General features: G+C 44.9%; 2 protein-coding genes across 22 annotated transcripts; one reads left to right on the top strand and one right to left on the bottom strand.

The window, feature by feature from the left end:
* The first annotated feature begins 20 nt into the window (after positions 1 to 20).
* On the top strand, positions 21 to 2,873 carry CENPL (centromere protein L). The gene is made up of 4 exons (NM_001006569.4): positions 21 to 206; positions 279 to 530; positions 1,037 to 1,579; positions 1,892 to 2,873. Exons 1-4 carry the CDS (start codon positions 39 to 41, stop codon positions 1,961 to 1,963), a joined length of 1,035 nt encoding a protein of 344 aa, NP_001006569.3. The 5' UTR covers positions 21 to 38; the 3' UTR covers positions 1,964 to 2,873.
* On the bottom strand, positions 1,148 to 25,352 carry KLHL20 (kelch like family member 20). Of its 21 annotated transcripts, none has more exons than XM_046944561.1 (15): positions 25,243 to 25,351; positions 24,043 to 24,103; positions 23,449 to 23,488; positions 20,827 to 20,919; positions 18,233 to 18,806; positions 14,763 to 14,921; positions 13,863 to 13,957; positions 12,539 to 12,654; positions 11,983 to 12,166; positions 10,727 to 10,870; positions 10,431 to 10,564; positions 9,709 to 9,917; positions 7,964 to 8,070; positions 5,777 to 5,857; positions 1,148 to 1,388 (listed from the first exon to the last, which is right to left on the bottom strand). In XM_046944561.1, the coding sequence occupies exons 5-15, from the start codon at positions 18,773 to 18,775 to the stop codon at positions 1,373 to 1,375; spliced, it is 1,788 nt and encodes a 595-aa protein (XP_046800517.1). In that variant the 5' UTR covers positions 18,776 to 18,806; positions 20,827 to 20,919; positions 23,449 to 23,488; positions 24,043 to 24,103; positions 25,243 to 25,351; the 3' UTR covers positions 1,148 to 1,372. The 21 variants fall into 21 exon arrangements, with proteins under 21 accessions (XP_046800517.1, XP_046800518.1, XP_046800519.1 ...); XM_046944562.1 differs by having other exon boundaries at positions 20,827 to 20,916; XM_046944563.1 differs by having other exon boundaries at positions 25,247 to 25,351.
* Between the last annotated feature and the right edge of the window lie 2,019 nt (positions 25,353 to 27,371).

The following is a 27,371-nucleotide window of genomic DNA, read 5'->3' as shown; positions in this document are numbered from 1 at the left end:
GGCGCGGCGCCGCGGGGGCTGACGGGACGGGCGTTCAAATGGCGGGCGGGCGGCCGGCGGGCTCCGCTATAGAGATGGAGGGAGCGATGCGGACGCTGCCCAGCAGCGGGCGGCCATCCGGCACCGGGTGGCAGTCCCGGGGGCCGCTGTTCGGGCGGAACTACGGGCTGAGCCCCGGCAGCCGCCTGCTGCCGCCGCGCTGCCAGGTAGGGCCGTCCTCGGAGGCCGCTGAGCCCTGAGGGGGAGCGATGCTATGGATGTTTGTCTTTCGTTTCTAGGAGAACGCGGATCCGCAGAAGATGGCGTTCCTCCTGCGTAAGCAGTGGACCCTGTACAGCGTGAGCCCTCTGTACAAGTTCTCCAGCGCCGACCTGAAGGACTATGCCCGCATGTTGGGTGTTTTCATCGCCGCCGAGAAGCAGAAGGGGCTGGCAGTGGATGTGGACGGCGAGCTGGGCATCAAGGTGGCCATGTCCGGCCTGCCCGAGCTGAGGGGCAGCGAGCAGGACCCCGCCGCCGTGCTCGTGCAGGTGGGGGCCCTGGGGTGGGCTGTCCACAGCTCTGGGCCCGGCTAAGGTCAGAGCACGAACACAGAGTGCTCTGCCACAGACTGCGTGGACTTTAAAGAGAAGGCCCTGATGGGGAGAGGCTGAGGGAGTGGGATGGGGCAGCGTGGAGAAGAGGGGCTCAGGGGAGACCTCATCGCTCCCTTCAACTGCTTGAAAGGAGGCTGTGGTGAGGTGGGGGTCGGCCTCTGCTCCCGGGTAACAGGGATAGGATGAGAGGGAATGGCCTCAGGTTGTGCCACGGGAGGTTCTGTTGGGGTATTAGGAAACATTTCTTCTCAGGAGTGTTGAGGCATTGGCACAGGCTGCTCAGCGAGGTGGTGGAGTCACCTCTCCCTGGAGGTGTTTGAGAACTGTGGGGATGTGGCACTGAAGGACGTGGTCAGTGGGGATGGGTTGACGGTTGGACTGGATGGTCATAGTGCCCTTCTCCAGCCTTAACGATTCTGTGATTCTTTTCCCTGTCCCAGCTTTCCTTGAGATCATCAGTTTCCCCAAAAAACTCAGAAGAGAAGCTGATATGGTCAGGATGGTTCTGCTGTGTGGCTGGAGATGATCTTTTAGAGAATTTGCCAGAGAACTTCACTTGTTTACCTTTATTCCTTGTTAACGGGGCGGAGAGTTACACAGCCATTGTTGGAAGTTGGTTTCAGAAGACTTTTGACTGCTGTTTCCGTCGTTTAGCCATCAGCCCTCTCAATCTCACTTGGATGGCAGCTATGTGGACTGGATGCAAAGTGGACAAAAACACAGCTGCCACGGAACTCCTTTTCTCTGTTCCTCATCTGCCTCAGCCTCTGGATATTTCATATGCCATTCACCCTGAGGATGCAAAAGCTCTGTGGGACACAGTCCAAAAAACTCCAGGAGAGATCACTCAGGAAGAGGTGGATGTCTTTATGGAATGCCTTTATTCCCACTTCCACAGACACTTTAAGATCCACTTGTCAGCTACAAAACTGGTGAAAGTTTCTACGGGAATTGCCTCAGCACACTGTGATGGGATCATAAAAGTGAGTTTCATGATAATGCAGCATGTTATCCTAATACCAGAGAAGTAGAATAGTTGTGTTTTACTAGAAATGCCCTCCTCTTAAAAATGAAGGCTGCCTGTTTCTTATAAATAGCTTCCTAATAGAAGTCAGGGGGCTCCAACAGGAGCAGCATGGAGGCAGCAGGAGTGTTTCTGCTCCATATCCTGGGTCAAAATAGTTTTTAAAGAAGAGAGTATTTTGCAGCTAACTGCAAATCTGACTGCATTCATTTGGTTTAGTCATTTCAGGGTGTGCAAACCTGACCACTCATTTTCTTTTTTTTTTCTACAGTTTCTACAAAGCCAATACCTGATTGGAGTGCTGATGCTACTGACAGAACTAGCAATCTCTCAGATACAGTGAGACTCAACTCAGCACATCTTCATGCCTAGAGAGGCTTACCGATGGAAGCTGATAAGCCTACTGAAAATTCACTCTTGCAGCACTTTTTCTTCTGATCTATAACTCCTGTGTAACTACTGGATTTAAATCCATAACCATAATTCAATATGCAGAAAAGACATTTAACCCTACAGTAGCTTGTTAAGCATCTGTCTGTTACAGTCACTCTATCCATTTGTATATATTTATCTGCTGGGGGCTGGGAGACAAAACTGCAAGTTCTTGGATGCAACTTATTGACAGGTTTTACTATTATTGCTGGTGTTAGCAATTTTGGTCTTCACTTAACTGATAGCACCAGCTATACAGTTATACTGTGTTATTCTTGGGCTGCAGACTAAATGTCACCCACTCTGCTGTCAAGCATGCCTGAGAAACTATGTTTTAAGCTTCTATCTTCATTTTTAGCTAATTAAGGCTGGCTAGTAATGGTCATAAAATGCTCATCTACTCCCCAGCTAAGCAAGGTGAAAAGCATGACAGTTCCCTTGTTTCCAGCTCTGGTCCTCACAAAGTTAATGCATGAGAAATTGAAATCAGCGTGAACTAGAGATTTCATGTGCTTTGCCTTGTAGTTTATTGCCTTGGATGTAATACTGTAGGTCAGAGTTCTCAGTTGGAGCTCTTGGTGCTAGAACTTTATGTTTAATCTTATTCTATAGCAGGTAACAGTTCAGAGGCTGCCTATAAACTATGTGAGCCAAAAGGAAGTAGCAGTACTATGACTTGTATTACAGTACCCCATAAACATTTTAGCTTTTTCCCCTAATGGACTAGAGAAGAACAGCATGTCTGACTCAATGTATACTTGTATTTTATTTAAATTTTTTTTACCTGACTAAACTCTTAAGCTTTGCTGCTTGCAGTATTATGGAATGTGTAAAGCCTAATTGCCTGTGGAATTCACTTGTAATAACTACACTTGTACAGAGTTCTTGAAACCTAATCAGTTTAATATGTTGTGACCCTCCTGTAAGCAGAAAGGCAAGGTGTGTGCGAGTTTACCAAACCACAAAGTTAGGACACATACATCAACTCCCCCTAAAAGGAGCTGGCTTGTTCCTTCTTCACCCCAGCAAGGCTGAGATGAACCAGCCACATACACACAAATAACTGCCTAACATGACACCATCACATGCCTAGCTCCTTATCTCTTTTTACTGGAACTAGCCTATTACTACAGTTAGAAAAGAACCATGTACTTGCTTTCAGTTTGTATTGGAGTTGCTTTTGGCTTGTGAAGGCTGCAGCTGGTGAAGTGATGATGCTTACTGAGTTAGGCACAGCCAAAAGCCTCGACAGCCCAGCAACTATTAGTTCTGTTGCTTTAGTTTCCTTTCAAAGACTTCGAAGTTTGCTATATTGACTGAGTGGAATGCTTGGTAAGCAGACCTGTCTTTAAAATTAACCCATTAGTCATTTTCAAGATCTAATGTTCTGCTCTGATAGTTTGCATAAGTAACTTCTAAATTCAACCTAGCCTTAAGAACAGAACCTAAAAGCATATAAACCCCATGAGAATGCCCCAGCAGACTGCTCTGCTTTTAAGATTAGTACTTAGCTGATGTCAGTGCTTTGCTAACCGTGTTCAGTATCTACCACAGGCTGCCTGTAGAGTAGTGCTGGAATGAATAACTACTTCCCCTTCCTTATTACATGCTTATCTGTGCTACAGCCCTCAGCATCTGCAGAGAGGGCAGCAGAGCTAGAATGACAAGATCATGCAGCTACTTTCTTCCAGGAAAAAAAACAGTGGTTCTGAAGCACATAATTCTAGGTAAGTGAAGGTAACACCAAATGCCAGGAGAGTTTTAAGCCCCTTTTCCTTGGACCTTTACCTGAAAAGGGTAGCATTCCTATCCCCTATATCTATACAAACAGTACAAAAGCATAACCCACTGCTTTCAACCAAAGGAACAAACAAAGAATAGCATAGAAGAAATTTATTAAGATAGCACTATTTATACAAGTTACTCATGCTAGAAAAAAGCATAAATGATAAATGTAAACATTTGTTTACAGAATACTTGTTTTCCTTGTAAAGGTGCAAATGATCTTCATATGTAAACGTAAGAATACCAACCTTTAGGGGAAAAGGAGCTTTTTTAAAAACTTTTAATGACCCATTTATTACTGTAGTGTAACTTCTACTATATTCAAGCACATTAAAATGCTGTTACATGAATCAAACGATGAAGATAAGAACTTAAGATGTCAGCACTGCCTTCATCTCAAGAATTCACAGTCCTTTTAAAATCAGATTTAATAAGGTCCAAAGTTACATCAGGTGCAACAGGTCTTTTCAGTACAGACAGTACTTACAGTACAGACAAACGTATCAGAACCTTTGAGTCTACACTTCCTCCTTCCTCTCTCCCTACCCTGGGTACCTCTGCACTCACCCAAACATGACAGTAATTCACAGTGCCAGCAAACAGTCCCTCCCTTCCAAACTTCCATGATTTCAGCCCTTTCCCCGTTCTAGACAAGAACAGAGAAAGTGCATTTAAAACAAATCATCAAAAGGAAGTGCACCATCTCATCGTGGTCAGTGTTTTACAACGGGAATTCTAGAGACACAGATGAGAGGCAGGAGGGCAGCTAAGGTGACACTGGTCTAAGCATTTTTCACAGCAGGAGCTGACTCGGCTGCAGGTCTGCCATTCTATCAAGAACCTGAGAAGTGAGTGTTGATCTAGGCTAGCCAGAATTAACAGATGATACCTGCCTACCACCTTCAGAGAAGAAGTGGTTGCCTGCTGAATATATGAGAAAGACTTATTTAAATAAGCAACAGCTAGTTGTTTCTAGGTTCATATACAGAGGAGGTGAGAGACAAAAGCTGAACTTTTGTACCATACACTGTACAGTAAAAAGGCATCATATGAAATCCTTTTCACTCTCACCTTCGTTTGTGGCCTTTCACTGATTCAGTCGATAGATGAGAGTTCCAGTTCTACTTCTTGCCTCCAGCAAGACTGAAAAGACACTCAGGGTACCCATAAGCTCTCCCATACTCTGAGACCCCAACTACATACCACCAGGGTTGGAACCACAACAGCCTGCAGGACATAGCCCTGCCCTAACCATCAACTCATTAAAACTCAAATTGCACACGCACATATACATATATATAGAATACATATATATATATGCACACATATATATGTATATAAAAAGCTGGAATCATCGCTGTGAGCGATACAAAGAAAATGTGTGATACAAATTAAATGAAAAAATAAATATACTCTGTGCACAGGAAAGCTTCTGTGCAAAGGTGGCACCTTGCAGGTCAAGTACTTTTTTTTTTTTGAAGCTCTCTGTAAATAAGGCAAAAGCAATGTTTTCTGTATCACCTTCCTCTTTCACCCACCAACACAGCTGCCACATCCAATGCTCACAGCAGGAGGGAAGGCAGGAAACTCTCCTTGCCAGACTCCCACTGTAGCTCGTAGTCTGTGCATTGGCATTATTTATGCTATAGTGAATTGTACAGTTTGGTTTATTCAAAATCGTAGACTAGTTAGAAAAAAATACGGACATAAGCAACACTTCTACTTTTGTCCAGTGGTTCCCTGGAGTCTGACAATGTGGTCTCCCATTGGGCACACTCTCACAGAAGTCATTTATATAATCCCATAGAAAGAGTCACTGGCAAAAAGTTACATCAGGCCTAGACCATTCGTACTAGAGCTGCAAAGAGTCCAGTGTCAACAAGCCTCTTCAGCTGTTCTAGGAATGAGAACCAGGGGGTCTCCCTCTCTTGGTGCTTACCATATATGGGATTCACAGTGTGTCATTTTGATAACACCTACTCCTCCTCCCAGCCGCCGGTAGTTCATCCCTCCGTACAACCTGCAAAGACAAGGCTTCAGTAGGCACATTGCTCCAGCTCTTTCATTAACCCACCACGGGAATGATCAAATCAGCCTTTGTAAGCAGAGTTACACCACTGTCAACACCTGGTAAAAGTGGGCTGCAGCAAGTTAGAAGCAGAGCAGCTGCCTTTTTACAGACTTCCAAGGTAAACACTCGTATTTGCTCATGCCTTTCTCCCTCTAAACAGAAACTGCTTGTTTGGCCATGACAGTTTCCTGCTATTTCAGTAATCACTTGCTTTCTCCCTGCCTGGCTGTGGGCAAGATAAAAAAAGAAAAACAATTTCACAGGCTGTAGCTGACCTTGGGCTACATTTTGGATAGCACTGGATCAAGGACAGCTTTGCTCTTTACAAGCCAACTGATTTCTTTTACATTTCTAATACCCTATACATTCAGCTGATCCGACCAAGATGTAACACATCCCAAGCACCATCTGCTTCTCCAAGATATGTTACTGAAACGGTGCCTGCATTTCATATGGAAATCTGATCCCTACAGACTCCAGGTTCCTACTCGCTTCAGCTGCATAATTCTCTGTACTGCTTTAGTCTGCTGGCAGAGAGAGGAGAAGCAAGTTCTTCAAACAACTCTTGCCAATGCAATCTGGGATTAACAAATGATATCAGAAGAATTTCTTAGTCGAGCTACACAAAAAGAAGCCCTTCGTAGAACAAGAAGTTCAGCAAAAAAAAGGAAGACCAGATGATGATCAGCTATTCTGAATTAAGTGGGGGGGACTCACAAGCTAATACCTTGAACAACCTCCCAGAGTTCTGCAACTGCTGGCCCAGACAGTAACTCCTAGCTCAAGATGTCTTATTATTGTTACAGCCACTGGAAGTAGCTGAAACCATTCAGCTAAGGAAGAGGAAGTACATATTCCTCTCTGCTCAGGTGGGTTTTCTCAGCAGTTCTACAGGCATTGACCACAGCTCAGCAGACAAGGGGAAGATCCCCCACTGCTCCTTATGACAGCTCATCTCAGCAGAAAGGGATTAATCTACTAGTATAACTAAGCCAGAAGGAATAAGGACATTAATTGCTTTCTATTCCCCTCTACTCCCTCCAGATTACTAAGGCAGCAAGACTAAAACTTTAATTAGATTTGGGAAAAAAAATATACAGATAATTGCTTTTAAGTGTAGTTAAGACTAGAAAAGAAGTAAGAAATACAACTTTTCTGTATACATTTTCAATCAGTTTTGCAATTTCTCTTATCTTGTGAATCAGATGAAAATCTTCTAATTGCTGTCTTACAGGTTTAAAGGGAGAAGAACATCATATGCTCAAAGTGTTCTGCTTCAGCTCCTCCAAAAAAAATATGGAGCTCAGAGCCTCAGCTTGAAAATCAAACATGAGTAGGGTGGTTTCTACACTGTGACTGTGAGCTCCTCCTATGGGCCAGCTTGTTTTTACCAGGAAGCAGAAGAGACTCAGCCCAAAATAACCACAAGGGGCAGATCTCTCTCAGCGTGGCTCACACTTCCAAGTTCAAAAGCAGCACTTAAAACAAATTATGTTTTGTAATAACATTTTCCTTGCTACCTGGCAAGCTTGTTACGTTGCCTATTTTCTCTAGGTCTCAGAAACCTACCTAGACTTGGTTTTCCAAGCAGAAACTTGCAAGAAAATGTTTCTCAACTAGTTGTGGGCATGGGAGTGCAGTAGGTAAATAACACTGAGATATTATGAGCGCTCAACTTCCATGCATATTTAAACAGAGAAGTCATCTTGTCGTAGAAGGCTTTTCCAGTCAGGCAGCAGTGTTGCAGCAATAGCAGCCTGCCACAAAGGTTAGTGAGCAGCAAGTGACCCTTTTGTATAGTTATTTCTCAGTACTGGACTAGGTTTCAGGCATAACAGGGAAGACAGCCATACAAAGTTCCTGTGCCTTCCCAATGTTTCAAAATATGATCCTCATACAGCTTCACGCTAACCAGGACTTTACAGCATGAAATTTATGCTGGCTGCTGCACCAACCTGTATGTCACAGCTCTAATTTGCTGGGACAGCTCCAGCTGGGTGGCAGCAGCTACATCTGGAGATTGCCATTTGACTGTTTCACAAACTTATCAGTTACCTCCATGTGTTAGCATCTGGATCAAACACCTCAATGGTCTTCAAGTACGTTGTGCCATCAAACCCTCCCACTGCCATTAGCTGTCCATTCACCACTGCAAGGCCAACCTGTAAAACAACCATCACAGCAGCTGCTTAGCTACTAGCACATGTCCTGAATGCATACCCTGAAAATTACAATTTAAACCAATATTAATAGAAGGTTTAGCAGCCATGTTTGGAGAAAGGCAAGCTGCAATAGAGTTTTCTGGGGGGAAAAAAAGTACAGAACAGCCTAAAATGCATTTAACTAGGACAGACTGGTACAAGATGCCACACAATCCAAGTACTGGGTTTCAAATAACAAGACATGAAAAGCTAAATGCATATCTCAAAGCAGAGATATCACAGTAAAAAGCAGAAGGTTCCCCTTATTAGTGATTACAAGAGCTAGAACTGCTTCTGTAGTTATAGATACATCAGAACATAAGTCTTTATGAGCCAATGCACATCACATCCTAGATGAGGCTTCTCGACAAGTTACAGCACGTACTCCAGAACATCTACCAAGCTACAGCCTGCAGTGACTGCTTAAACTGGAGGAGAACCATATGTAAGCCTACGTAGCCTGCTCCTCCCAGGCTGTGGCTTGGAACATCTGTGAACAGCTTGGCCTCCAGCCTTTCTACTTTATCTTTCTGCAGAAGCACAAGAATCACAAAAACCTCAAACAGTTCTGTGGTTTAGGCAGATCACTTCCAGTGAAAACACAGCAGTATAACAAAGATAAGAACACAATGTAATACAGTCCTCATTTTGGTTTTGAAGTACTTAGAACAAACTCAGGAGGGCTGCACACACAGCTGCATCTGTTGAGGAATTTCCACATAAGGCAAATATAGGAGGAATTCATAGAGTCAATGCTTAATTGGTAACTGGAAAGGACACTGTTGAACAGCATACTAAATGCTTTGAGGAAGGAAATACATATTTTGTGCTCCCCAAACTAGTACTTGCTCAAGTTATGATTCACGCTTGCCTCACCAGACATTGAAATACTAACATGCAGACAGAAGGAGTCCACACTTTGCTTTACTATGTAATTCAGTATCCAATGATAAGTATTCATAACATTTGCATGTGCCTAAACATAATGACTATTTAAAACGCTACGTTAATCTTTTGTTCACATCCACAGAGAGCAGGAAGATTAGGAGAAGAAAACATGCTGTCACTCTCCATACCCACAGGATTTGTGGAAGAGAGGCAACATTCCATCTGAAAGCCCCAAAACCCCATTCCCACACACATCAAGGCAACGAAGAGCTTAGCTACAAGTTTACATCTACATACAATTGCTCAGTTTTCCAGCTCTTTTTTCTGTGCAGGTAGGATTGTTCACCTCCTAACTCACACAAAGTGCAAGATGAGACCCAGGGCTGATTGTAACACTGTTCTCTAATACTATCACATACCAAACATGGCTACTTCAGAAGAAGCTGAAGACCTTCTCAGTTTAACTCCTCAGTATAAGGGACCAAAACTATTTTAAAAAGGCCTTTCAACAACTGGATGTCCATGCCATGGCACAAATACCACTTCATTCTAGAGTCTTACTAAAGAGCACCTTTGCAAACATTTACCTCTCTGTTTCTATTCTGAAAGACATAGAAGAAGCAAGAGGGAAATCTCACAGATAACGCTCTATCCCCTACTCTCACCATGTGATGACAGATAGTATAAGCAAGCAAACCAAGCCAAACTCACTCCACTCCGTCGGGATGTCATGGCCACAACAGGAGACCACTGGTTGGTTCGAGGGTTGTATCTCTCAGCACTACTAAGCTCCGTCGTATCATCTCTGCCTCCCACAGCATATATCATGTCTTGGTACACAGCACAGCCCAGATGCTTCCTCCTCGTCCCCATGGGTGCAATCGTATGCCAGCGGTTCTCCTGAGGATTGTATCGTTCCACTGCAGAGGAAATGATATATATTGTTGGGAACAGGGCTGGCAAGCAGTGGAGGTCAGCAATTTTATATCAGCACCCAAAGTATTGCTCTATCTGTAAAGACACTGCAGCATCCACACAGCAAAAACAGGATGTACCAGTTTGTTCTGTCACTCTAATGCTTTCTTTCCATAGAGAGCCTGCTCTTCTCTCTCGCCTCCAATCCTACACAGTCAATCAATCAGATAAAGCATCTTCACTCAAGAATGAGTTGGCAATGCTATAAAATGATCACCATTACTACGCCATGTGCAGCATGAAAGGGGAAAAACCATACATGCCCACACACAGAGATAACAGTGGTTCACAGGCCCATATATTTACCATATACGAATTACCATATAGCAAAATCCCATCTGAAGGAGAAAACATGCAGCTAACTGGTCAAGATATTCAGCTGCCGTCTGGAGACAGTAAAGACAATAAATAGGACCATGACAAATGCTGACAGCAATGAGGGACAACAAAAGGCATACCAGTATTGAGAGGAGAAGTTCCATCAGAGCCTCCCACTGCATAGAGAAAGCCCCCTAAAACAGCCACTGCAACTCCCAGGCGCCTGGTGCTCATGGAAGCCACTCGAGTCCATTTGTTTTCTTTGGGATCGTACCTGACAGAAGAATAAACATCAAAGCTCACTGAAATGTCAACTTCTTCACAAAAGGCTGATCTTATTCTTCCCAAAGAAAAATCCCCATAGGATCTGTACATTTACCTCCTCCCATGCTCCCTTTTCTTTCTCTTTTAATTTTGTTTTTAAAAACCTAGGTACCTTTCCACAATGTTGAGGCAAGAGACACCATCCTGGCCACCCACCGCATAAAGGTAGCCCCCAAGAACTGCTACTCCAACACTGGTCCTGCAGGTGCTGGTGGGAGCCACATCACTGCTCCATTGATTGGTCTTTGGATCGTACCTAGAAAAACAGCAGAAGTTGCTTATCTATGCTTCAGACTTTCCCAAGTTTGGAAGCTACCAAAGCAGTAAAATTCACCATCTTGAGCCTAAACTGCAACACAGCTACTTACAAGTTGAATAAATAATTCCAAAATTATGCAATGCATGCAGCACATGTAATTGCAGGGATGTTCAAACTGCAGTGCAGATGATTCAAACTGAAGATCAAAGGTTGAGGTTGGTAAGAAAGCACATTACCAGGGACTGGCTGACATGTGCTAACTTGCATCTGTGCAAAGAGCAGCAGCCAGAGTTACTCTACTGGATATACTCTGCAGTTCACACAAACCAGCACTGGATCTGCTCTTTTTGATAAAGACAAAGGAACCAGACCAACTTGGGAACCCAGAGGCAAGGAACAACAGTGAGTAGCAAAAAAGTGCAAGATGTGGGAGACATAAGATCATGACATGAGAAGCTGGCCGTATGCAAAAAGACAGTGAAAAGAAGGGAAGGAATATTTGTATAGCTCATTGGATTTGTTAGAGGGAAGAGATTTGGACCGCATGACTCAGGTGGCTTGTAGGCAGGCAGACTGCAGTATGCTGCTCCCAGAAACATGAAGCTTGACACAGCTTGTTTGACTTGTGTCTTTCACAGGCCTAAAAGTAACCTATTTTCCTTCTTCTGTGTGTTTGCAAGGTTCCTTAATTCTGTAGTTACCACTCTGCAATGAAATTCCAGGACGCTTTCCTTCACCATTGAAGTAATGCATACTGCAACCTCAACCTTCCTTAACAACACTAGAAACAAACCAGCAACAAAGAAGGGTAACCAGGATCACACTCCTCCCACCAATTACAACCAGACCCACCTCTTCATAATTCTTCCTTATACCAAAGGCTATGTCTTGTTTCCTTAAACCAAGAGTAAATGACACAAGCTAGATGTGTGAAGACCCAGTTCAGCAGTAAACCAGTACATATTGAAGTAGATAACAAGTAATATAAATTTCAGGTTTTCAGCAGGAAAAAAAAAAAACCAAACGAAAATAGCTGGCAAGATAAAGCTAGCACCCAAGTTTAAGAATTCTGAGTTACTATTCTGCACATTGGCCTTATGAAGACCTACCTTTCTACACTGTTCAGGTAAGAGGAACCATCATGGCCTCCCACTGCATAGAGAAGGTCATCGAGAACACTGACACCAACACCACAGCGCCTTTTGCTCATGGAAGCCACCATCCTCCACTCATTGGTTTGAGGGTCATACCGTTCCACGCTGGAGATGGCATCCCCGCTACACCAGCCCCCCACTGTTGGGACCAAAGGCAAAAAATAGTGTCACAATAACACACCAAGCACACATACTGTACATGTGCCTGCTACAAATAATCCCTCTGCACTTCAGCAGCCTTAACCCAGTAGCTTCATCTCTCAGAGTTCATCGTTCTGAGGATTGCAATTAGAAGGCAGAATTTGATTTTCAAGAGAATTAACCTACACTTGGAAGTAATGATACCACCAAAGAGATCACACAAGCGAGGAAGTGCAAGCTGACTCAACTCTCCAAATATTAATGCACAGGTCATTTGGAAAGATGGTGAAAAGATTACGTTTAAAAGAAAACTATCACCAGCAAAACAGACTTGAGTCTCCTGATTGAAGCCAGCAGGAGCTGTACACACCTGCAAAGAGCACCTCTCCACAGCGGATGGGTTTGCGTGGTCTAGTTCGTGGCCCTTGCATCAGCGGTCGCTCTTGGGGTAACAGGAGATAATTTTTGGCTTCATCCACTAAATCCCTGCACAAGACAGGAAAATATTAATTCCCAAAGTTCACTTGAAACTGGTCAAAGGAAAAAGCATGAATCAAAACTGATGGGAAGAGCAGTCAGCAGGAGTTGGGCGCTTCAGGGATTTGCAAATCACAGGAGTGCATGAATAGATGCAGTTAAAACATGCGCTGTCACCAAAATACTCATCAGTTGTTTACAAGTCACTTACACAGTAACAGTGGTAGCCCAGCATCAATGGAGTTAGTACTAGATTCTACTAGCTGTAATGACTGACTAAAAAACAGTGATGAGATTTCCTGGGCTTACTGTATGAAAAAACCCAATTTGCCTCAAGCTAAAACTTAACCATCCGTGGTTTTGCCTTGGAACAAAACAGGAATTGAAAAGCACACGAGTACATAATACATGCATGACCAATAGATGGAGATAGTATCTTTCTGATGAATATTTTCTCCTTGAGTTCTGGCCAGCTCACACTGTCCATCCATTAACGACTTATCATTTGGTCTAATCCTAATATACCAAACCCTTGAATAACACAAAACAGAAAGAAAGTCCTCCTCCCCTCTACAAGCACAGAATTCAGTCAGTTTGATTGCTTACTCAGAAGAAAAACTGTTTATCCCTGAACTTTTCAACATTAAGCACAAGGAAAAACGTGTGCTTTACAGATAATGTCCAACTCCACAAGGATTAGAAAGGTGTGACTTATGCCACAACGGAAGGAAGTGGCAGCTTCCTTCCACTAGCAATGCAGGAAAGAGACTACATCTGGAATCTGTTCAGCTATCGAAGTCAAGATGTTTTGCATACAGCAATTACTTCAAGTCATACTGAGATTACAAATAAATGCCATACAAGTGGTAAGCTGGAATGAAAGGCCCGGACTACAGAAAAAAGTGAAATGGAAAACAAAGCACTGAGGGTTTTTTTTTTGTTTGTTTGTTTTACCAAAAGTCAATCTGTGTACTCCAGTTCTGCTATTTCACAGGAAAAACCTTTAAAAGAATGGAATTCCTCTAGGGTATGCTACCAATATTATGCAAAGAAATAACATGTCGTCTTGCATTTCTTCTCCTCCTTGTTGCAAAAGAACAAGTTGGGAGAGGTATTACCCACTCACTACTAACAAAGAAGCAGTTTCAGAGAATAGATGTCAGTAAGGCTCCCTAATAGAATGAAATCCCACTCTGTAGTTCAGCAAGGGGATTTACCGGCATTCCTCATCGCTCTTAATAAGAGGATCAGAGCCCACTGTACCCACAAGAAACTTGGGACTCAGCAGTGGGAGGCGAACGTGCTGGAGGACCTGCAACACAGAACAGAACACCATTGTAGATAAGCTGTAAATCCCCAAACAGAAAGAAATTGGGAAAAAAAATAAATACTGGCTAATAATGATAATAAGCACAAGCAAATACAGACAGAGGGACCTGAAAAGATGTATAGTTTTAATGCCATTAATAAGAGCCAGCTTGAGGACAGCAGCATTTTTTTGTTTGCTTTTAAACAATTTTCAGAAGCTTTCCACTAAATATAGTTGCATTTAATATCTGTATTTCCAAAGAAGAAACACCAGGGTAGGCACTCACTTCTTTTGATCAAAAAGCCTGAGACTTCAGAGGCTTTCCAGCTGACAGCTTTGTCAGAATGGGTGCTTCTCTGTGAAATGGCTTGGCTTAGATGAAACACTGCATTTCAACAAAACCATTCTGACAAGCTCCAGTATAAGATCCTGAGGGCTGAGGCATAAATCAAACAGCAGAGCTTAAAGATGCAGCTCAAATGTAGACAAGCTTTTCCTTACCCACTGTTTTTTGTACAACACTCAAAGCAATCCAGGCCACCGTTCCAGTGGTCTGTCCAGGCACAATCTAGTTTGGCAAGTCCTACCTGGAAACACTTCAATAAAGCCCCTATTAGAAGGTCTAGCAGCTGCATCTTTCAGCCTAGATGAAGGGAAAATGCCAACCTTCTAACACAGGAGGAAGATAAAACTATCATGGAGCTGCATGCACTCAGAACCATCACACTGCTGTTGCGTTGCCCTGTGAGTCCTCATTACTCTTCTCCTGGATAAAAGGGGTCTTGAATGTCACTGTGCTCATTATTACCTGTGGCAGCTGGGGTCTTCTTTCCTGAATGCTGTACTTCACCCAGGCCATCACTGCGTTGAACACCTGCTCTTCACTGCGAACATTTAACTCATCACTGGATATAATGTCTATGAGCTGATTGGCAGGAAGCAGCATGAACTCCTCGCTCTCCATTACCTGGTTAAATAGAAAACACAAATGAAGATAGTGGCCAAAGCACCAGAATCACTCCCACTTCTGTTTCTCTGTGCAAATCTGAAGGACAGATGGCCCACTTGAAGTACAGCCCAACAGGCTGATCCAGCAAAGTGTCAACTACCCATCACTATCTTGCCATCAACACATGACAAGCTGGATGCAAAATGCAGACCCTAAAAACACACTGAAGATGCATAAAAAGGTTTCCGTAGGATAGTTTTAAAGGGTTAAGTCACAGAATACACTGGTCAGGTTTCAAAACTCAATAAGACATGCCTTTACAATCAGCCTTACTGCTTGCCCTGTGTAACTTATAAAGCAGCATCAGAATAGAGAGGATCTATTCTCAAGCAATCCAAAGCAGAAAACAAATAAGGAGTCTCAGAGACAAGCTACCAAAAGCTGAATGCCTGTTTGTGGCAGAACAGAAAATATTTCTGGACAAGGAGATGGATTCATTTGATCATTTTTCACTTGCCTTTAAATATATGCATAGAGCACGTGAAGGTCCAAAGGCGCTTAAGAGGGAATCAGAGCTTCTGAAGACCCTAAGGACTCATCCCTTGTGAAACTCAAGCTGCTGACAATCTGCCAGCACATAAATTCCTTCAGCACCCAAGATAGTGACCAGCTCCTGAGGAGGCCTCAGCTGCCACGCTCCCAGCACACAGCCCTGAGCACACATGCTGAGGCTGCAGCCTGCTAGCAAAGAGTTTTGCTTGACACCCATCAGTTCAGCTTCCCCACAAGCACTCCCAGCCCATAGCTGGTCATCTGAGTGGTTCCCTGACATAGAACAACTGAATATCAGCTTGTCCGTATAATTTACGACCACATTAGAACTTCATGACTTATGCTATGGTCTGCAGCATCACTGAAAGAAGATTCTGTGCTCATAATAATTCTCTTATGTTAACAACAATTACATTTGCAGATGGAGTAAGCACCTGAGATTATTGCTACAAAGTACAGCTTGTTCATCCCTGTGTGGATTTTTTCCCCTTCATACAAGGTGTCAAAGAGCAAACAAAAATACTAAGGCTGCCCTTGTACAGTTATTTCATATCTCACACACAAGATTCACTGGGGGTTCAAGGCAAGAAATTGAATTAAGGGGAATAGAAAACTTGGGAAAACATTCTACCGAGAAGCTGACGATGTAATGCAGCAATACATATATACAACAATTAGTGGAAGTAGAGGTTAGCACAGCAGAGGACATGAAGCAATTCAGCCTGCATCTGAAGTAACTGCATGGGCTGGCCTGATGCCCTAGTGCTTAATATTTGACACTGCCATTCAGGAAATTCCCATCTCATGTTTCTCCTTGTCAGTTTGGAGGAACAGTGACCGTACATAGGAGTACATGTTTTCTATCAGTTATCTCCCCCCCCCCCCTTGGTAAGGAATTGCCACTCTCTGGATGGAAAATAATGGCAGTGCAGAACATGAGCCCAGCAAGGAACACCATTAACACTGGCTGCAGAGAAACAGCAGAAAGGAAAGGGGAGATCATTAGGTATGAGGAGCAGCTGAACTCTTGGATACTGAGCGAGACAGCAAAACCCGTCCAGGCCAAACAAATAGCGAGCTAATCTAAGTGGTTTAGTTAACTCAATTATAACTCGCATCATCTTTAAAGATGTGAGTGTTTTCTAGAGACCAAAACTCCTGCCTGTGTGTGCTTTCACAGGGAAAACTAACACAGAAAGCCATCTCTGAGGGACTGTGAAAGAAAAGAACACCACGGCAGGCAGCTCTCGACAGCCAGCTGCAAGTATTAACACTAACACATTCAGATACAAAAGCGTTATGCTGTCAAGAAGTTATTTAGAGGCTTGTAAGCATGCCCTACTCGTGTAATAAGAAGAAGAACGCAGCTCTAACCATTAAAACCACCAAGTACTGAAAATAAACAACCATCTGGTTACCATCCTGCTCCCAAGGAAAAACTGCAAAGGAAAAGAAATGCAGAGCAAGCACACAGCACATGACATGGACAGCTAAATGTAGGGCTTTGAATGTGGAGCTTTTGGGAAATCACCGAGTTCTAGGAAAAAATAGCACTTAAATAGCAAATTCTGTCTTCATGGCTGGGGAAGTCACATTTAATTGCAACTTCTGGAGTAAGCTGATGTCATGCATCTCCAGTCAGATATCAAGTATTGTCTTCAAGGTGTCCAACAGTCAAGTTCAATTGTGTTTGCTTCTGCTCATAATTTTCTTAAGTACTACCTGACTGAAATTAAAACAATTCCAATCTGCTTCCTGCAGGGAAAACAAGAGTCTGCAAGCTGCAATCAATCACACACCACCACTTCTCTGGGGAAACTGAATTAGCATCAGTACTCCATCCTGGGGTTACCACTGCCTTTGGCAAGGACCCACCTGTGAAGCAGGTGGGAAGAAGAGATCTCTCTGCAGCAAGCTACCTGTCCCAGTGGATAGAAGAGCAGTTTTTGGAAAGGGCAGGAGAAATCCCCCTGCCAGGGGAACACATCTTCATGCTGAGAGCACCCCTAGAGAGCAGCTGTTTCCAACACACATAAATTCTTACCGTTCCAACCAGGTAAGGCTCAGGAAAGATACCACTTAAAAATGTTGGGCTCTCTTCTGCATCTGGGTGTAAGAATGAAGTAAAGACCCACTCCTCACCGGGTGTTGCTTAGGGAATCCCTTATTACACTGATCCTTCCCTGAGCTGGTAGCTGGCATCCCAAAAAAAATTTTCAATGGAGAATTTGAAAAGCAAAAAGAGACTTGAGTTGAAGGTCAAAAATACCACGTGAATTCCTTTCACATCCAGCTATCCAGCTTCTGCTGAATAATAAATGCAAAACTCTGGTTCTTCTATAGCAAGGGAGTTGACTTCACTTGATACAGACATATGCTCCCCCAGTTCCCCCATACTCCCAATCCCTACACTCAGCACATTTTTATTCTCGTATATTATCCTCGCTTTAGGACTCTTCTCCCCTCCAATCACATAGAATCCCAAATACTGTATTGCAGTACACCATGGTGCAGCTACATCAGTTGCAACGTCAACCACCACCTATGTCTGTGGCCCTGCCTTCCATGCAGTATTCAACACAGAACTCCAAGAAATGCCACAGGTCATATTTCTGATATACAAAACAACAGTGAAACACAGCCGTGTAGGGGCTCTCTTCCCCCCACTGAGGCCAATATCCTTTTCTATCAGCAGAACTGAAGGCAGGGTTTGGAAAGAAACATGAAGTAAGAGTAGACCACAGCCCTCTAAACTCTTCAGCAGAGGGGCCTCTTACCTCCTGGAAATTATGCTGGGTGAACTTGTCAGCAATCCTCAGCAGTTCACGGCATGAGTGAGTGTCAGCAAAAGCTCGGATGCCCAGGCAATTGGAAGGGTCCAACTGTCTCTTAAGGAACTCGCAGCAGGCCTCCTGGATCTCAGCCAGCTGGAGAAGGCAAGCAGCTGGCAACAAGGTCTGGACATTTCCCTCTTCCACAGTGATCTGAGAGGTGTAGGCAAAGTCAATGAGCAGTTCCATGGCCCTTTCGTCGATGTCTCTGATCACCACTTCCGTCTGCCGACTCTCTGCCAGCTCCCCAGTGAACATGGCTCGGAAGTACGGGCTGCAGGCGGACAGGATCACCCTGTGGGCATAGATCTTCTTAGCACCTACCACCAGCACCACATCACACAACTCCCGGTGCTTCCGGAGAAGATTGATGACTTCCAGAGTCTGTCGAGGGTGCTTGTCGGAGATGTAAGGCATACGAGCGGGCTGCGGCACCCCTTCCGGCAGCTTGTTAGGATCTCCCAGTGTGCATCGGCTGGTCACATCCATTCCGGTCTCCCCTGGTCGAGTACTGGTACACCTGCAGCAGGGAAAGCCAAAAAGAAGATAGTCATCACCTCATCTATCACCAGCTGTCAGCCAAAGCTCAACGCTTCACACCAACCACATGGGCTAAACCAATGCTGCCCAGAGCTCCGTGTGAGAATGTGAATATAAACGTGATCACGTGCAAAAAGAACCAGTCTCAAACCAAAGTCTACTTAGAAATGAACAAATGCCAGCTTGTAACAGGCTTATATCTATTTTATATGCTTTTTATGACACACCACAGTGACATCCAACCACACGTACATATTTATTAACTGAACCTCATGACTGCCTCGCATGGTAGAGAAATATTATCCCCATTCCATATACTCAAAGCAAAGAAGGTTATCCAATTTGTCCACTGTCACTTGAGTTTCATCAGTGCTGGAGACTGATTTCTGCTGCAAATAATTGCACTCACAATTTAGCCAAACTTCTCTATTCTTCTGCCTACATATTCGATAGGGGTGTCCATCACTGATACCTGAACACACCCAGCTGTCCTGAGGACTTCAGCAGCTTTAGATGTCCTGCAAGCTACCATGCAAGCAGGATTAAGAAACCAATCAGAAAAAGAAGTCAAAACAAAGTATTCACAACCACCAACCTACCAAAAAAGGAAGAAAATAATGCTCTGAACTGACATCTCAGTTATCTGAATCTTTGCCTCATGCCATGTCTAATTACTGAAAAGGATGTGACAGCACCACTGACCTATCAACTGCTCTGAAAATAAAGCAAACAGAGGAAACTATTGCCTCTTCCACTTAGGAGAGCAGAAAAAAATCTTCCCTGGGAGCAAATGAAACACACTGAGTGAGGAATCAGACTGCTGGTCGTTATGAATAATCAGTGAGCACACTGGCTGTTGGAGATAGACTGAGAGAGCCAACACATCCATTTCCAGCTCCTCTGGTGCATTGGCATTTGGGAGTTATCACCACCTCACTTTGCTCATATTAAGAGCGAAAGAAGAGACAGCTCTGCTACTGCTCAGTGTGTTTTGCAGCATGCTAGAAGGAAAGAATTTAAAAAAATAACTCACATCCATTCCTCTCATTATTATGTCAAGTGCACTTTCTAACCACAAGCAAACCAGCCTCTTTGCAGCAGTACCAATTACTCACTTGCATCCCGGACTGTTTTCCCATTCCCCCCACACTCTCTCTTTGATCATGGCATTCAGCTGCTTCAGACCATTACCTCTCCCTCCTATCTTTGTTACACAGATCCAGCTGGGTCTCCCTCTGCGCTTTGCTCCTGTTCAGCCTCTGCACTTCAAATGCCTTGCTTGTTTGCTTTTTAAATATATATATACACACACACTTAATATATCCATTCCTGTTCTCTTTTCCTGACACCTCTGACAAACCCTTCTGCTGTTACACTGCCTCTCACTCCCCTCCTCTCCCACTCATGTCCCTCACAACCCAAATTCATTTTGCAGCGTTCCAAAGCTCTACGAAGCTCCTCCCAAACAATGCAGGTAAACACTCCTTGCAGCATCAAAAGTGAACTAAGTTCAATGGTACCCTCACAAAAACCTCAAGAAACGTTAGCTAAAGATTAATTTACCTAATTGGCTTTCTCTGGTGGTCTCCAGCAGCTAAGGGCAGACAGTAAGTAATTTAATCCCTCTACCAAGGGATGGAGGAAGGCAGTGACAAAGCCCCCCAGCACAGAGGCCAGCTTGCACTAAGCATGCCACATGGATTTGATTGTGCTAAGGCCAGATCTGGGCAGCAGTTCCTCATTCCTTGCCAGGCTAGAATAGGCTTTTCTCCCCACATCTGACTGCTGAACAGATCTTTAACTGAAAAGGAAGCTGGTTATTAAGAACCTCAGGCATTCCTGCACTGTTCCCATCCCCATTTATCTGAGCGTGCCTATTGTATCCAGCCTCCTTTCTCCCAGAAAAAAAAGGGGCTTGTTAATGATTAAAGAGAACTGAATGGCTGGAAAAAAAAGAGAATAATAAGCAAATTAGCATTCCTGACTCATCCATAACTTACCTTTAGGTAATGCAGAAGCAAGCGATCAATGGGCTTGGGAATTTCCATACTGGATCAAGACAGGTGCTTGACGTTAAGCACCGTGGGCTGCTGCTGTGCACAAGCACAGAAGTGTGAATTAAAAGGACACCGACTGCCTGTGTCTCAACGAGGATAATAATTTCACTGCATTATGTGTGCATTATGCATATATATGCATAGAGAATGAAACGATGACTCAGTAGCTTAGAGGTGCGAAAGACAGAAAGCAGCATTTGATTCTCACATGCTAGGCTAGCTGCCGCCCCCCCCCAACACATTCACAGCTAAGAGCTGCTCCCAAATACACAGGGTGATTAAGAAGAGGTGAGGATTGAGGAGGAAACGTGTATGTGAGGATAAAAGATTGGTGCTCAGCTACGCAGATATGCTGGGATTAGCCTCCATCAAAACGCAGGGCTGAGGAAACCAGCAAACACAATGCGATTAAGAAAGGGCTGACAAAAGATCGGTTTCCGTAGCACAATGCTGAGGAGTACAAATGGAAACACAGGCAGTCTGCCACACCAAGTCAGCGAAATAAACAGGCAGTGCTACCTCCATTTTAGTCGTCTATGCCACCTCCCAAAACTTTAGCTGTTAACACGGGCACCTATGAGACTTTCACCCTTACAGCAACACAGCCGTTCAAAGTATACCCAAGAATATATATCTAACAAAAATACTTCCAGATAACATCATTGAGCTCCTTAACTTTAAGGTCAGGGTGGCCTGCGTTTTTTGGTTTCAGATTATGCATGTTTTAGGATGAGATCACAAGAAAGCTTTAATGTAACGCAGAAGAAAATAATTGATGGGACCTACGGCCCACGCAACAGAACACGAGGCAGGCCGAAAGCATCAGCTGAAATCACTCATTGCTCTAATGGATTTCAGGAGCAAAAGATTTGAGTAGCAAACGGAGATGATGAATCAAACCATAGTGATTTCTGTCAATGCCTAGCTCGGAATTTCATGCATAAAGTCAGACAGAATTACTAGGACAGAGCCCTTTGATTTGGTCTACCACAACATCACCAACTAAGTAGATGGAAATGAATACTTGCAGCAAGCAAAACTCTATGAATTAAAAATTTAATAATTAGTAAAAAATACCACTGGCTCCTTTTCTTACAGAGACAGCAAGGCTTAGAACACTCTCAGTGAGGTGGAGTTATGCAAACAAGCACATAGACCTGACTGCATTATTATTTTATATGAATTAAAGTGAGAGCAGCAGTGATCTGGTATACAAGTCCCTATTTACCCTGCTTTGTTACACTTTCACTCACCAAACTGAGAGAGCTCTCAGTTTCATGAGGAATGAGGATGCCAAAGCACAGGAAACTCATTGCTGGAGTCTTCCTCCCAACCGTTCTGTAGTTTGTCTTGGGCAAGAGCTGTGCCCATGCTCGAGAGCTGCTCCAGCCCTCATGCATTGCTTGAGCTATGTACAAGCACATCACTGCCTCACTTGCTGTGTTGCCTTGCTTGACCCCAGCCCTTCCGCATAGCTACAGACTTGCCTGATGATGACAGGACTCCTGGCTGACCCCAGCTACCATATCTGCTCTGCCCTCCTTACTTTGGTGCTGTAGAAACATGCTTCATCAGTAAGGACTCCTCTGCCTTGCTGATGCCTTCAGCAGAACAGTTTTCTCTTGCTGCTCCCTGACAGCGAGAACAGCCTGCCCCAACTATCACTTCATTACTAATGCAAGACAAATCCTGTTTGTGACGGAGAGAATGCTCTGATGTTCCATCTTGACAAGAATAGCTGCAGTTTTTTTTCCCCTATTCAAATCACCTTCCCCATCCTCTGAATGCTGTACATATTTTATACCAACTCACCATGTCTACTAATGTATGTGGGCAGAAGGGTTAGCTCAGAAGTAATGACTATATTAACATGTCAAGCAAGCCAGCCATGCTCTGCACTGGCTTGCCATATAGGAAAGGAAAACAAAAGGTACTGGAAGGTTTGATCTGCATGAGTTGTCAAAGAAGCCTGAAGCTCCAGGGTCAACACAACAGAAAGGCTCTGCTGCTTCAGCCTGGTGCTGCTGCTCACTGCTAGGTCTAGCCCAGCCTGAGTGGCAGACAGAAATCCTGCCATGGCAAACCCAAGGCCACAAACCCACTGAACACCTAACAATCTCTGCCTCTGAGATGGAAGATAGCTGTCTGCTCCCTCATATGTCACTCAGAAAAAAAGGAACTTGCTTTAAAAGCCACAGGTTAACTCCTTTTTGCCCCCAAACCACATTTCTTGTCTTGGCAAAGAAAAAACTGATTAACATAGCATGGCCTCAGAGATGTCCATATCATGGACCAAGGTTTACTCGTTAGCTTAACTGAAGCATTATGCTGATGCTTACAAAATTACCCCTAGCAAAGTTCCCCAACTTTTAACACCCTAGAGTACAGACTAGGCAATTTGCATGAGTTCTCTCCACTTCATTTGAAGGGGAAAAAAAAAAAAACCAAACTTCAGGCAACTCAGCTTCTACACAGCTTGTATGCAGAAATATAGCTGTTGTTAAGATTTGCAGTGGCACATTTAATAGTGAACAGCAACCAGAGCAAGCAATCCTGTTTGCTTACCTGTCATCATCCTGATTTACTCGGACAATTCTTTTCCTGTCTATAACAGAACATTTCTGATATAGCCACAGCAAGCACTCCTCTGAATTAAACTTCAGCTGCATCTTCAGCTCATTAGAACTGAGGCAGCTGGCATCCGTAATTAGAAGAGGAAATCTCCTTTTCATCCAAGACCTTACCCCATTGGAGGGGCTAAACTCCTTTAGTTAAGAGAAAAGTAATGCCTCTCAGAAATCAAGCTCAATTCTATTCCCAGACTGTTTATTTCACACTATTAGAACACAGAAGTAATTAAATACTGGATTTTAGGGCACAGCAAGTGAGGAGGGGCAGAGGAGAATGTAGAATTACAAATAAATTGTCTTCCAAACTCTTCTCCTAACAGCAAATCCACTTCCAGACATCTGGTCCTGTAAATACTGAGAACTAAACGCACAGAAGCAAGGACTAAAGATAAATGCTTACACTCTAACTCTCCTATCTGGATCTTTTTTAAAAGAAAAAGAGAGTTTATGGTCTAAGCACTTCTAAAACCAACTCACCACAGGATTTATTTACATGGGGTTAAAAGCAGACAGTTGTTTTTCATCTTACCTGCGCATTGGCTTTCCGTCCATGCACCGTGAAGAGAAACCTTCACCCTACACTTCAAGACCTGATCCAAAGGAAGAAAAAGAAGAAAAGCGGTGATGCTGTGAAACAAGAGCCTTCCTTCCTCTCTTCAGTCTGACTCTGCAACAGCGGAGCTGACCAAATCCACATCCTAATATGCCTTCAAGCTCTAATCCAGCTATAAAATTTGCAGCCCGGATTAACGATGTCTCAACTGCGGAGGCTAAAGCAGACGGAAATATAAACATCATTAAAAGTCACTTCACCACAGCTGCATAACGATTCGTTAGGCAAATGGAACACACGGATCAAAGGAGACCGTCTGTCTGCTCGCCTGCCTATCGGAACCCTTAGGATTGTTCTACCAAAGGACAAAATGCCTTGAGTGACAGGAGCGGGGCTCTCCCTTGCTGTGCAGCAGGGACTGAAGGCAGGCTGGCAATTAAGGCACTGCACAGCGCTGACTTCAAGTGTAAAGAGGGTAGATTTAGGTTGCATGCAAGGAAAAAGTCTTTTACAGTGAGGGTGGTGAGGCACTGGCACAGGTTGCCCAGTGGTGTGGTGGATGCCATGTCCCTGGAGACTTTCATGGCCAGGCTGGATCAGGCCCTGGGCAACCCGATGGAGCTGTGGTGTCCCTGTTCATCGCAGGGGAGTTGGACTAGATGGCCTTTAAGGGTCCCTGCCAACTCCAAGGATTCTATGACATGTTGTCACAGGAGAGTATTCCGCGTTCAAAGTGACATTCCCAGGCTTCCTGCATTCAGACACCCGGCGGGGAGCAGCGAAATCACAGGAAAGGCACCGACGGGGGCGAGACCGAATAACTCTTAAGGAAAAAAGATAAAACCGAAAGCCCTTCTCGGACGATTGAAACGCCCCGCATCCAAAACATTTGGGGCAGAACTTTGGACCGAAGTTGCAAAATGGCTCCAGCTGCTCCTGCCTACGTGAGCCGCCCCCTCCCCGCCAAGCCGAGCCCCGGGCACGCCGCGCTCCGACCCGCCGCCTCCCGCCGCCGCCTTTCCCTCACAGCACGCTGCCGGGGCACGGCCCACCGCGGCCGAGCTATTCTTAGGCCTACGGATTTAATCCCGTTAAATAAAAAAGAATCAAAGGAGGGCTCAGGCCGAGCTGCGCGGTGCTCACCGCACAGCCGGCACCCACACCCCGCTCACTCACTCACTGACACGGGACGCACCGTCGCTCGCAGCCCAGCCCGGCCCGCCACCGGCCCTCCTCCGCGGCAGGAAGCGGACAGCCCCGCGAACCACTGCCGGCCGACAGCCCCTTCCGGCCCGGCCCCCAACCGCCCCGCGCCGCGGCTCCGCCCCGCCGTGCGGCCCCCTCAGGCCTGGGGCTGACTGTAATACCGGCGCTGAAGCGTATAGCAGCCCCGGCGGTGACGACGTGCAGAATTTTTCAGTGAATAACATCACACGATTCAGAGCGTTGGCTTGTGCTCACCCTCCATCACATCCCCTTGAGGCACCGTTGCATAGTTCCATTTTCCCAGCGGCCGTGCGTGACGGACCCACTCAATGCCATGCTCTTTGGCCCAGCTCTCTATGAGGAAAATAAGTTTGGAAATGAGTCCCGTTGCCTGTTCTGTTCTTTCAGGGGTGCCATGTCACCACAAGACTTGCTTCTCAAGGCCTGACAGACTGTTTCTGGCAGTGGCACAAGGCATAAGGCACATTTCCAGCCACCCAGTGCTTGCTTCCACCATTTTAAGCACATGGAGCTGGACGTGGCTTCCCTGTATTTATATTTCAGCCATCGTCCTCCATGCCAAAGAGGCTTTAATCACTTGTCTTGCCCGAAGGCACATTTCACATGTGGAAAACCTGTGCAATAACATCCATGGTCAAGTCCACCCCTCGATCCCACGTCCATCTGTATGTTGCATCTCATCCTTGAAGGCATGAGGTGTCATGTGCCCTCCAAGCTATAGATAATTCACCCTTATGTTGCCAGCGCAGATAAACCCGAGCCACTTCAATCCTAGCTGCCCGATCTGCCTGCTGGTTGTTTTAATGTCCTTCGGTGGGGTAACCTGTGGTTATGTGGGCATTTACGTGACATACTTTTACAACCCGGTTCTCCACCCAGGCAGCAATATCTTTCCACAGCACCGCAGCCCAGATGGGTTTGCCTCTACGCTGCCAGTTGCTGATGTGGAGTCCTCAGTACAGGAGAGATGTGGACTTATTGGAGTGCATCCAAAGGAGGGCCACAAAAAGGACCCAAGGGATGGAACACCTCTCCTACAAAGACAGGCTGAGAGCTGGGGCTGTGCAGCATGGAGAGGAGAAGGCTCCAGGGAGACCTGAGAGCGGCCTGTCAGTATCTACAGGGGCTGTAAGAAAGACGGGACAGACTCTTTAGCAGGGCCTGCTGCGACAGGACAAGGGGAAATGGTTTCAAACTAAAAGAGAAGATATTTTGATTGGATATAGGGAGGAAGGTTTTCTAGTAAGGGTGGTGAGGCACTGGCACAGGTTGCCTAGAGAGGTGATGGATGCCCCACCTCTGGAGATGACCCAAGGTCAGGCTGGACAGGGCTCTGAGCACCTGATGGAGCTGTAGGTGGAGGTCACTGTGAATCACCTCCAGCACAGCTAATGCCCTCAGGTACTGAATACCTCCCTCCATGGTAGTACGCTTGACCAGGTGACATACATCATCTTTCTTGAAGGGATACCTTTCCTTCATGTCTGACAAGAGTTGCCTCCGTAGGGTGAAGGCTTGTGTCCATTTTCCAATCATTTTGCCAGTGCCCCCTTCCCTGGTAAGGGACTTCGCTGCCCTCTAATTCCAGACTACTGGCCCCATTTTCACAGCATCAGAGCAGCCAGGTGACTTGGGGAAAGAAAAGAGAGTTTACCTCCTGTGGGAGATGGGACAAGTAACTTAGGAAGAGTGCAAAGATGTTGCTAAGATGTGCAGAGAGGAAATTAGAACTGCAAAAGCCCAGCTAGAACTTAATCTGGCAGCTGTTGTAAGAGAGAAGAAAAAATGCTTCCGTAAATACATTAACTATAAAAGGAGAGCCAAGGTGAGTCTCCATCCTTTATTGAATGTGGTGGGGATCATTACCACCAAGGATGAGGAAGAGGCTGAGGTACTCAATGCCTTTTTTGCTTCTGTCTTTAATAGTCAGGTCAGTTATTCTCCGCATACTTTACTCCCTGACCTAGAAGTCTGGGATGGGGAGAATAAATGCCCCATAGTTCAGTAGGAAACAGTTGGAAACCTACTACTCAACCTGGACTGTCACAAGTCCTTGAGTGCAGATGGCATCCACCTGA

The sequence above is a fragment of the Gallus gallus genome, chromosome 8, assembly GCF_016699485.2.
Source record: "Gallus gallus isolate bGalGal1 chromosome 8, bGalGal1.mat.broiler.GRCg7b, whole genome shotgun sequence".
NCBI classification, from domain to species: domain Eukaryota; kingdom Metazoa; phylum Chordata; class Aves; order Galliformes; family Phasianidae; genus Gallus; species Gallus gallus.
This window is presented reverse-complemented; position numbering and strand designations above follow the sequence as displayed.